Source organism: Corvus cornix, chromosome 5, assembly GCF_000738735.6.
Source record: "Corvus cornix cornix isolate S_Up_H32 chromosome 5, ASM73873v5, whole genome shotgun sequence".
In the NCBI taxonomy this organism is placed as follows: domain Eukaryota; kingdom Metazoa; phylum Chordata; class Aves; order Passeriformes; family Corvidae; genus Corvus; species Corvus cornix.
In genome coordinates, this window is record NC_046335.1 from 37542576 (window position 1) to 37554829 (window position 12254).

The 12254-nt window shown below is 43.9% G+C and overlaps 1 protein-coding gene across 6 annotated transcripts in view; it reads right to left on the bottom strand.

Moving 5' to 3' along the window:
- The window catches only part of MAPKBP1 (mitogen-activated protein kinase binding protein 1), a 102523-nt gene that overhangs the window by 44633 nt on the left and 45636 nt on the right, over positions 1 to 12254 (bottom strand). For all 6 annotated transcript variants that reach the window (XM_039551910.1, XM_039551912.1, XM_039551906.1 and 3 more), the window contains exons 4-6: positions 4332 to 4394; positions 3710 to 3767; positions 470 to 640 (exon numbers count right to left, since the gene is read on the bottom strand). In XM_039551910.1, coding sequence (XP_039407844.1) covers positions 470 to 640; positions 3710 to 3767; positions 4332 to 4394 — 292 coding nt within the window. The remainder of the gene's footprint in view (positions 1 to 469; positions 641 to 3709; positions 3768 to 4331; positions 4395 to 12254) is intronic.

Here is a 12254-nt window from a genome sequence, read left to right on the forward strand (position 1 = left end):
TATGTTCCCTTTCTCGCCCATCAAGGATAGGATCAGAGTACCACAAACTTCGACATAAAAAAAATCAAAACAAGCCAAGAGCATCCACTACACTACAAAAGAAATCTCTGGCCAATGAGAGTTTCCTTCCTTAACCTCATAAATTAGTTTTTAACAAGCCTCTAAAAAAATCACAATGGTTTGGCAAGGTTTCAAAGTCCAGGCTTTTCTGGCTGGACAGCAAAATGTCACACATCTCCAACCATAAAGAATATCCCTTCATGGAAATTACTTAGACCTTCCCTAAAGGACCATAGCTTTCTCTCATGTCCAAATTTGTCTGTGTCTATGAATGTCAAAAACCAAACAAAAACTACAGAATTAAAAAAAGCAGAAAGCAAGATAGAATTGAAATAGTTTACAGTCAGACTGGAAGCTCTTTTTAATTTAGCAACACCTTGTGGTCCACCCAACCTCCTAGAAAACTTACCTTCCATGACCACACGTTGACAATCATGTCATGCTGGTACCCCACTGAAACAATGTACTTGGAGCTGGGGGAGAAGGCTACACAGGCCACACCATACTTGTGCTCCTGGAGCTCAGCCACCTGGGTTCGCTCAGCCACATCCCATACCCGAACTGCTGGCATGTGCCCGCTCTGGAAGGGACAAGAACAGACACAGAACAGGAAATATAACCCCAAGGTCACTTCTGACAGATTTGAGCATGTAAATGTGCAGAAGCTTGGAAAAAGATGTCTAGATGGTGCACTCACAATAGGTTTAGAGGTTCCTTTGATTCTTTAAAGCCCAGATTTAGACTAAGAACCAAAGGAGTATATGCATTTCAACAGGTGTGCAAATTAATACCACCTCCCCTGCTTTAATCCTTTTCTTATGCTACTCACAAAATGCTAGTCCCTGTTCTAGCCAGGGACTAGAACAATACTTTTGATGCACATCCCTGGTCTTTGTAATGGGAACTTACAGCCTGCTTGTGAAAAGGATTGTAATAGATTGTTATCCCTAGACTCAGTGAACCAAAAGCCCTCACATCCTCTGCTCGTAACACAACATGGACATCTGAGATATCAAGCCAGGTCCTGCCATGCAAAAACATGACATGGCTTTTGTGGGAACTCTCACACACCATCTGAGGGAGGCCTCTGACGGAATAGCAGCATCGTTTCTGTCACAAGGTAACACACGGATGCATTCTGCCCAAAAGAGTACAGGCAGGGTAATGTCAGAGAAAAAGACATGGCAGGAACAGAGCCTCTGGTTTTATGTTTGTTCTCCAGAGAAACAAAAATGCCAATTCAGCACTTTGTGCCAGACAAATCTTTTCTTTTGTTTAATTGCTTGTTATTAAGCCAAATTAAAACAAGGCACACAAGATGAGCTGAAACGCTGGCCAAGAAATGTGCTTGATGGGCAAATCTTACTCCAGTAACTGCTCACAATTTCACATTGAAGTCTGTCAAAACAGTAGCTTGTAAGATAACATATCCATGGCAACATGGCAGAACAGTACCTTTTTGATTAGTTTTAAGTTAGTCATTTGATTGTGTGGGCGAGGCAAGCCTCATCACAAGTAAAAGCCAAAGCTTTAAAAGCTTCAAACTGTGCATGTTTTAATTGCCTTGTTCAAAAGCTCTGCTAAGCAACTGCTTGTGGCCTGGAAAAGTGCCACGGTGAGATTTAACTGCAGTTGGTACAGTTCTCCCTCCTGCAACGCAGAGCTCAGGTCTCAAGGTGGCTAGCAAGATGTTACAATGAGCTGAATCAGCTGCTCTTCTAAACAACTGCTATATTTAAATATGTACATACATATAAATATTTCCCAGTACTTTAGCATACACCCCAAGACCTTAACAAACTGAACTTGCATTTCATCTTTTAAGAAATGCTCACCAAAAGGGTGTGTGTGACCCCCATGGACAAGGACTCTACAACTCCATGTGGAGAAATAAAAAATAATAATTAAAAAGAGAAAAAAAAAAAAAAAAGCATTTTCTTATGAATTTGAAATATGTAAAAGACATTTAATATGTATGGCAGCCAAGGACTAACCTCCATGTTCTCCTCTCTGAAAGGCCAGCCATGCAGAAAACTAAGGTGTTATTAGGCAGAATTAGCATAAGGCAGCTAAAAGGGAGATTGACAAAGTGAACTCAGAAAGCATTTCCCTATGGGACAGAGGTTGAACTAAGACACGACTGCTGACACCAGCAGGGGACACTGCTACACTAAGCAATAATTCAAATGTCAGACACATGGGAGGATACTGAAAAAAAGAAACGGTTTTACAACAGGGTAAGACGAGACATGCTTTGCAACAAGGGAAAAACAAACAAAAAAACCCCAACACAAAACCCAAAAAAAACCCACAACAACAAGAATAACAAAAAAACCCCCACAAAGTTAGTGTATAACTGGAACAACTTTTTCTTTTTTTTTCATAATTTGAATTTGCCATGTAGCCCAATGAATCCTCAAACAGGAAAGTTTGTTAGCAAGAAAAGTACCCCACATGAAAAGAATCAAGCACCAGAATTTTTTTTAAAAAAGGAAAATAAAAGAAGGCACCGGAACTGAATACCATGGAGAAAATATATCTATTAGAATTTTATATTATTATTATTATTAAAATATATATTAGAATTTTAATATAAAGGGGGTTTATTGTATTAAGATTTCTAGAGAGTAAGGAGGCATTAAAACATATTACAGCTATAAAACCTCATGTTTTCACTAAAAAACTAATGACAACATCTAATCATGGAAAATTTATGCTTTTTCTGTGTCGTGGTAGCCTCCATCTAAAACAACTCACTCTTGTTTCTACCCTTGGTCTGATCCATACAGGATGCAGGCCCAGCTTTGGAGCCACCCAGTGACATGACAGCTGCCATCACAGTGACCACACTAGGGACCGCTGGAGCAAACAGGCTCCACCTTGACAGCTCCAGCACAGCACTTCTCCTCCCTGTGGCTGAGGCTCAGGAGGAGACCTATCTCACACATGCTCCCTCCCCATCTCTAAGAGGCACAGGGACTAGTGGTAAACTGCCATTAATCATACACAGGAGCAAACCGAGCCCAACCATATGGAGGTCAGCATTTCTGTGGATTTTTAACATCCAGCAATTCCAGCCTCATGACACAGCCCATGTCTTGAACTTCTAATGCAGAACAGACACACACTGCACTCATCCTCATTCTCCCCCTTGGGCATGTTGGGAAAGAGGAAGCAATTGCTGCCCCTAGCCAAACAAACAATGCCAAACCACAGGCACCAGCATCTTCTGTGACTATTCCTAAAACTCCACTCCACATGCACTTTTCATTTTTTCCACAACACTGTTACTGGCTTCAGTTACTTCCTGAAATCCTAAAGGGACAACGCTAAGCTCAGGCTGAGATTCAGGACCATCTGAGTACTCTTCATTGATGCTAGAGTAGAACCATGCTGTGTGTCTTTTCACTTATTTTCACTCTACCTTCAGCCCACAGGGCCACCCCAGAAGACCCATGCCCCAAGCTGACATGTTGAAAAACTCCCAGCAGGAGCACCCAGAGCCACCCATAAGCCAGCAGGTCCACTGAACAGTGAGGAAACTCTGAAACTCATTCCTCTGTGTGAAAGCAGCTTGTTTCTTCTAAGCCCCTCTGCCCTGCTTCAAAATGCGATGGACAAGGTGCACCCTCTCTCCTCTCATACTTACCTCTCCTGTAACCAAATATTTTCCATCTGGAGAGAAAGCAAGTGCTGTAATTGTTTTCCTAAAACAGAGAAAATAACACTGAGAAACATTTCCAACATGTGACTTAATTTCAATACATCATGACTGGGGCGTAGGTTCGGATGAACTGAAGACACTACAGTCACTCATAATAGCCTGACATAATGGTTTTGCTTTGCCATGGGGATTCCCTGCTGCCCAAGTGTCAAGCAGCAGCTTATAGCAGCAGAAAAGCTCCAAAAGTTGAGGTTCATCACTGCACCTTTATTCCAGGTGCAGGACCATGTCCCACTGCTGGCTTCAATAATGAGGTCATCCTTTTAGGTGGAGAAAAAAAAAAGATACCATGGAGCTGTAGTAAGATCTCCTTCACATCGTGACCATTCCTTTTGGGATCACAGTGCTTATGAGGGGTACTTTATCAGCAATAGCACCTCATATGAGATGGAGCTGGAGTCAAAGCAGCAGGCAGCCTGTCTCCAAGGCAACTCTTTACCAAGGGGAATTAGCCTGGAGCAACAGCAGCTCCTGCACTTCAGTCAAACCATAAAAGTCTTGAATTCACCTCTCACAGACAGCAAGTCCAGCTTAAAGCTTTACTCACCTGGAGCTGTTTAGAATATGGTGTTGCTTATTTTTTCTAGGATTGAACAGCACAACAACACACCTAGATGGAGGAAACAGAAAACCAAAAAGAGATGACATCACCACATGCATAAAGATAACCAAAGAGCTATTCTTACTGGAAAAGAAAAAAAAAAGCAGCAAAAGTAGCCCCAAAAGCTGTTTTATCCCCTAATCACAGGCTGAGCTGAGGTTAACTAGAAAACACAAAGCAAAAGAACAGTCCAGAGGGAAATCATAAGTCTCTCCATGTTGAGGAGTACCATTTGCTAGTACCATAAATAATTACCTTTCCAGCCTACAGGAGCCCTGAGTCTGATTGCTCAAGCTGGACAGAAAGGTTGACCATGAAAGCTTGTGCAACAATTCTAATGGATTATGTCTCCAGCCATAAAAGTGACCCTGTGTACCTGGACACCAAACCAGCCTGTTTGGTGTAAGAACAAGAAGGTAAGGAAGAAGGAAAGAGGGAATCTTTTGGAAAAGATTTAGGGGGAGGACAAAGGGGAAGTAAAGGCACTAAATTTCTGTGCCTGATTTTAACAACAGACAGGACAGAAACCACTGAGTATAGCACAATAAGTGACTGGCCAGTTGAGAAATGAGACATATGATGCCAAAAAACGATTGACCCGAGAAGTCTATCTGCATAAACAACTTGCTCAGGGGCCTTGCAGATATCTCTCAGTAAGATGAACTGCAAAAGCAAGCAATACTAAGCTCCTGGTAAGCAATATAATCACCTCCACTGGGAGCAAAACACCTCTATTGCTGACTGGGGCAGGAAGGAACAAGTAGAGGCCCCGTCTCCCACTACTCTTGCCCACGGCATATTGCCTCTGTGCCTCAGCCCACCACAACTAGACCTACAGCAGTCACAGGTACTGCAGCCTCCCCCACTCTCCACAAACATCCTATACACCATTTTTAAATCTTCATGTAACAGCATTTGTCTTGTAGCAGAGCACAGTAACAACCAGTAACTGAAAATGCTGTTATGGGAATAAAAGATAGAGTAACAATTGCTCTGATGACCTATTTTTCACTTCCCCTCTGAAATAGAAACTGTGGGTTTTGCCTGTCCCTCTACAAGAACACACTGCTGGAGTTTGGAGAGTCCCAGCTCCTCCTTCACTGCAGTGTTGGGGGAGCACTGCAGGATGCCCCTGCTCCACTGCCAGCAGCCTTTGCTGCACTGGGGATTTCACCCACACCATCCTGCTGGGGCTTGCTTACAACACGTGCCAGGCTACAGACATAAATCACAGGGAGAAGAAACATGCAGGACATGCAGAAGTGGAGGAGCTGGCCTGGAGTAGAGGAGTATGCCTGAAACAGCCAAGCAGAAGGGCAAAAAGCCGAGGCATCACAGAATTCCACTTCACCTACAGACCTCACCAACATTTCAAGATAGGTAGCACACACTCATGCACAGGACAAAGCACACCTTGGCACCCCACTGCCTAGAACAAGAGCCGCATCCTTCCAGGCCCCACTCCACAACCCCAGCAGCAGGCAGGGCTGGGAGGGTTACAGGCATAGATAGCTAAGGGTTGACAGAGCCCTGCAACGTCTCTGGCATCTCCTCACCTAGCCTGGCAGCTGACCTTTCCCTTGGTCTGACCAGGCTACACTGCCAGAAGCAGTGGAAATTTTGAAATGGAAAAGAGAGCAGGAAAGAGGAGAGACACACCAATACCATGAGCTGAGAGTCCTTGGTTGAAGCTGCCACACTCCATTAACATTACTAGCTCAAAGCCAGCATCAAAGCACCAAGGATGCACAGGATATGCCCTCCCCTCCTTTAGACTACTCTACTCCTCTCCAACCACACCATTTCACCCACCCCTATCCACTCATGCCTTACCCTGATGACCAAGGCAATAAAGGCAACAAACTGTCTTGATAGTTAAAATTTTGGCAGATAGCCATGGTTTGAGATGTAACCCTGGGGAAGAGCAGAGAAAGTGTAGGTAAGCAGTTTGTTCAGACCAGGATTGATCCTTTTGCACTTTTTACCCTAGTGAACCAAACTGGAGAGTTTCAAGTCAAAGCTATGCTACATATTTCTAAGGGATTAGTGCAAAGAAGCAGGTGGTTTGTGATCCATTAACAAGTCAGGGAAGGTTAAGCCTTGCAAATCACAAGATATGAAATAGGAAGTTAGCAGATGTGAAAATCTATCTAATCCCAAGCTTCCAGCTAATCAGAAAAGCAAAGCAAAACCCCATTATGTGGAGTTGGATAGGGTTAATGGACCAAAATCCTGCAGAGTTACAAGGATGAATTGTGCTTAAAATAAGCTTCAACAAACCAGAAAGAATAAAGGGAAGACATAAAAATCTTGGCAAAGACTTTCCTATGCAGCTCTTAAAATTAAGTTTCTATTTTATTGTGAGGAACTCAGCAGAGAAACCAGACTTCAGAGAAGTGAACACAGTTTAAAAAACAGAGGAAAGATATAAAATATAAACCATGGTCTTCAAACCAGGCAAGCAAACAAACAACTTCCTAGAATAGTGTAGTGAGCCACAAAGGTCCAGGGCTTTGCTATTATCAACTTACAGGACAGAACTTCTGGCAACTTACAATCCTGAATTTTAGCTCAGTGGCACCCCAGAACAGGCTGTCTGCCCGCAGGCTTTCTCCCCCCTCCCCCAACCTTGGCCAAGTCCAGAGCCTACAGGGAATGTAAGAGCTACCACCCAGCTCACACACCGAGGCAAATCAACAAACCACTCCAAGAGCCACGCAGCCTCTAGTACCAGAGCAGCCACCACAAATGTGGGTATTTTAACTTTATCTTAAGACAACCCTATGCTTGATTCCCTAAGTTTGACCCATAATTAACAAACACTGTCTGAAGGGGCAGGGGGATAAATCACAATATCTCCTTACTGGTGTGCAACCATTGGTTCATACCACAAAACAGTAATTTTAACTCATAAGCTCAGCAAAAGAAGACATTTTGATTTGTCAGTTAATAATTAACATAACTTACTAATTAGCTATGATCTTCTTGCCAACAAAGCCATTTGTCCAGGATTAACTAGTCTTCTGAACTTGCTTTCTTAAATTAACTTCTACCCAACAAAAGCTACCCTACTGCAATGCTGTCCCATACTGATTTTCCACCATTCCTCTCCTGTCTGCCACACACAAAGGCAATGAAGACTTCAGCCAACTCCAAGGACACCCTATTCAGCAAGATGGCAAACCACAAACCATCAGTCATACAGTGGGGCACAGATACTGCTCTGGGAGTCAGGAGCATCCAAGTTTGAAAACCAGCTCCCTCTCAAAATGCTTGGGAAGGTTTCTAGTCCATTCCATCCTAGAGAGTACACTTCCACAATGGGCAGAAACTATTTCTAGTTCTTTAATCTCTTCAGAGTGTTCAGAAAACGGCCTCACGTTGCATCAGGGAGGTTTAGATTGCATATTAGGAAATATTTTTTCACAGGAAAGCTTGTCAAGCACTGGAACAGGCTGTCTAAGGACATAGTTCAATTGCCATCTCCAGAGGTATTTAAAAGACATGTAGATGTGGCATTCAGGGGCATGGTTTAGTGGTAACTTGGCAGTGTTAGGTTAAAGGTCCATGATCTCAGGCTCTTTTACCTGATTCAATGACACAGGGTGGCCTCCATTGCCTGCTCAGACACTCGCAGCTCCGCTCAGTCCAGCAGAACCTGCAGCAGCTTCCTAAACAAGTTCGTTCAGAGCCCATTAATACTCTGGGCATGCTCCATTTTAGCAAAGGAAATCAGTCTAGCAAAATGAATGGAATGGAGACACTGGATGATCAGGTTGCTGACCCACCATCTCCACAATGCCTCCTAATCCAGTAAGGTTATCAAGCCCTCAGGAGAGTCAAAGTATCTACTCCTTTCCATTTATGCTTGTTTTAATCTTACAGTAGTTAAAATAATAAAAACAACTACCATGGAAAATTAATTGCATCAAAGAGCATACACCCATCCAACCATCCTCCACCTTTGTCTGCTCCTTTGTAAGACTGCATTCAGTATTTTACAGCCAGAGGGATAAGAAAGGATGCATGCATGGTAAGAGAGCACTGATCTTTTTGTCCACAGCTTCCAGCTGTGCATGTAGACAAAGCAAAGTACTTCAAACCCAAAGTTCCACAATGGTCACATCACCTGTTCCACACACTCCACCCCTTTCCCAAACTGCAGCTTTCAAAACAAATTCAAGTTCTCAAGACACCTTTGTCTGAAGAGATATTTTTGAATGCTAGTACCAACATGCAAACTAAGGCTAGCTCCAGAAACACCTCACGTGAGACCTACAGAGCCTGGCACACATTAGCTGTTGAGAATATCAGCATGTTTAGCACTCCTGTTTCAGCACAAACCCTACCTCCTCTACAGCTGCAGGCAGGGCTTGATGATCACAGCACCTTTTTAATCCACAAGTATATTCTGATTTCCAAGACATTTATAGAAACTATTCACTGCTGTATGGATTACTGCTGTATAAACCATGTATCAGCCAGCTGAGATCAAGTGTCCTGGTTGTTTGCATGCTGGTTCCTGCAGAGGCTGTTGGCAACAGCACACATATTCAAAGGTATTATTTCTAGGTCTATGGTGCCACCTCACAACTTTTAAGTACACCTTCCTGATGCAAGCAGCTTTCATAAACAGCTTGGCTAGGGAATCTTTCCCAGTATGCCTCTTTCTTGTGGGACATTCGGGTAACACAAGGGAAGGACAGAATTAGCTCTCACAGCAGTATCAAAGGTTTTTACAGACAACATGAGCACTGTCCATCAGGGAGCCAACAAAAAAGGTTCCTTGCAGAGCTTTCCAAACCTCCATGAAGGCACTATCTTGCATGTTCACAACTGTGCATCATATGCACAAATGAAAAACAGGGAGGGAGGGAGGAGAGGGAGAGGAAAGGAGAAGGTAGGCAGGGAATGTCACAGTAGTTTCCATTGACTCCAGCAAAAGCAAAAAGACCCACAAAATATAAAAAATAAGCAATTTTCCTAGGCTAAATATAGTAGCAGGAATGGAGAGGAATCAGACGTCAGTATCACATTTACACAAAGTATCTGACTCACTTAAGTCAGCAGCAGTGGGTCACTCCATGCAGCTTCCCCCACCCTTACTTCTGACTTTTCTCCTACTGGCATCACTTCTGCACTTACCAAAATCAAAGGTTCTGGGCATTTTACTCTTCTCATTGTCCTACTGTTTCCCAGAACATCCCTCTATTATCAGCTGCCTTACCCCAGCCATCTCCTTCCTCACCCTTCTTCAGCAAGCTGACAAAAACCAAATTTCTGCAGAAGTGTTTTCCCCTTTTCTTCCTCTGCAAGTCCCCCTTCCAAAGGATTTGGGAACATTAAAAGGCTGCAGTAGCATTCCTTTCCAAGCTACCAACCAACTCAGCATCAGCATTGCCCTATCTCATGGGACACATGACTGTAGGCAAAGTTCATGTGTCAAGTCCTCCTCTCCCAAATGCATGGAGCCTCTGCTATAAAGAGGATGCTGTACAGAGGAAAGAAAACTCCACTAAGACATCAAAACAAACATTAGCTTTCTTTCCCCCACCCCCACAAAGTGGCCTTTCATGCCACTGCAAGAATAAATGAAAAGAGCAAGCAGTCCCATCCCTTCAAAATTTCTCAATTTCTAGCTCATACATTGCTCTCTTCCCCCCACCCAAAGCTATTGAAATGAGAGTGCAATAGCTTCCTATGCACTAAATGCATGGGAAAAAAAAAAGACTTTGATAAGAACAAAATCTTTTTTACACTGCATTGGTTGCCTAGGGAAGCTTGATCAGAGCAAAGCAGTGTCTACAGAAGCTGGTGTTAATTTTCTATGTGGCAATTCTTCCTGCCAAAAAAATTCTTTAATTCACAGCCAGTACTGGGAGAGGGTTAACAGTGATGAGAGGATGTGCACACTGACTATATAACTGAATAGGTATTTTCATGCAAACTGTATTAATTACATGCATGCTGAGAAGAAAGATCTATCTGTTGAGAGGTTAAGAGCTGGGTGTCACTGCCTGAGCAGAAAAGCCTCCAGGGCCCCCTGTACCAATCCGTGATAGAGAGAACTAAAAAGGTGGGAGCCTGAGAGGTGCAGCTAAATTCACACTTCAGAAACCAGTGCAGGCTAATGAAAAGCCAAGAATACTGAACAAGGAACCCACTGTGAAAAAGAAAGTCAGTGATATATTCAGTGTCACTGAACTAACAGTGTAGAAATTTCTGACTGCCAACCAGGTATATGCTTGCTCTATTTAAAAGGCTGCATGGCACCCCAAATCTGCAGGAGTGGGAGCTCAAACACATCACACAAGAGGCTCTGCTCCAAAAACCACAGGAAGAACTGTGACAAACTGAAGTCTGACTTCTTGGCCTCCAATAGCCCAGCCCTAGGGAAGAACAGGGCATATTTTAAAATACTTGTCCAGACTCTTCTCTCAGCCTCCAGAAGTCTGACTTTCAGAGATACCTTAAAACAGTGGGCACCCACACCCAGAGGAGGGAGAGCAGCAAGAGGAAATTGTGGCAGAGCTGAACTGACAAAGATTTGTAGGGATAATCCCCAAACAGACAAGGGCAGCCTCTGTTCTCCCCACCATTTCAGCTACTGAATTCACCTTGTCCATCACACTAACTGAGCCTCAAAGCTGAGGGCCCTGCAAAATCTCCACCAATACCTATGTGACCTAATGACATCCACAAAAACAGGCAGCTTGCTCTCCCTGTCATCTGGCAAGGATGCTGCCATCCTTGTGTTCTTCTGCTGCTAGTGTGTTTTGTGCCTGTCTACCTGAACAGGTCCTGCTGCAGATGAGGGGACAGGGCTGAGTGCCCAGAAAGTTTCTCCTCAGCTCCTGCCCCACACAGGGAGGGCCAACACAAACTCCTGCCATGCACAGCCAACAGCTTCCACTGGCTGCTCTCAGCAGCCCCTTTACACCTGCCAGACTATATCTTTAAAACAACCACCTGTGTCTCTGGCCTCAAGCTGCAGATGGCAGAGAACAGATGCACAGATCTGAAACAGCACCCAAAACACTTTAAAAATACTTAAAAAAAAAAAAGAATGGATAAAAAGATCCCAAAAGGAGCAGGGATTGTGACTGTAACATTGACCAACCCAGGCCTCTCTTCTTGCATACATGAGGCACCACTGAAGTTTCAGCTTTACCAGGACCACAGATGAGAAACTGCAGAAGTTTTCATTCCTGCCTCCTCCTACAGTGAAGGTGCTGCCTGTCCACATGGACTGGCTACAGTGATTTCTAGCAGGTCCAGCTGATCTCACTGCAACATATCCTCACCCCCCTGGAACTATTGCATGTGGAAAATTCTTAACCATTGAAGGTTTTCATGCTATTTCAAGGTCTATTTTTAAGGAGGCAGAGCAGAAGAAGAGGAGGATTTTTAAAACTGGCAACCCTTCTGACCCTGGGCAAATATAAGGCAGGGTGATGACTCAGGAAAACACTTCGCATGAAATGGATGCAGAGAGGAAAAACAGCCTGGGTCCTGTCTCCCACCAGGTAAGTTGTACACAGCCCCAGAGCAGCCAGACTGGAGCCAGCGACGTGTGGCAGTAGTGCCCTCAGGAGAGTGATGGCTTTTTACAGAGCTGTGCAACAAGGAGGCACCTTTTCTGGGAGGCAGAGAGCTAAGCCAGACAGAGGTTGTGAAAGACTTGGGAAAGAAGTGCATGTAGGGAAAGCAGAGGGGAAAAAAGGGCTCAGAGGAAAACCATGAAATTTAAACCAGCTTACTAACTGGGAACCATTACAGTTGCAAGGAAGATGAAAATGTTTCCAGTTAATTGTTATGGCTCACAGCTACCTAGTCACCAGTGATTCAGCAGGAACTTCACCTTCAAAA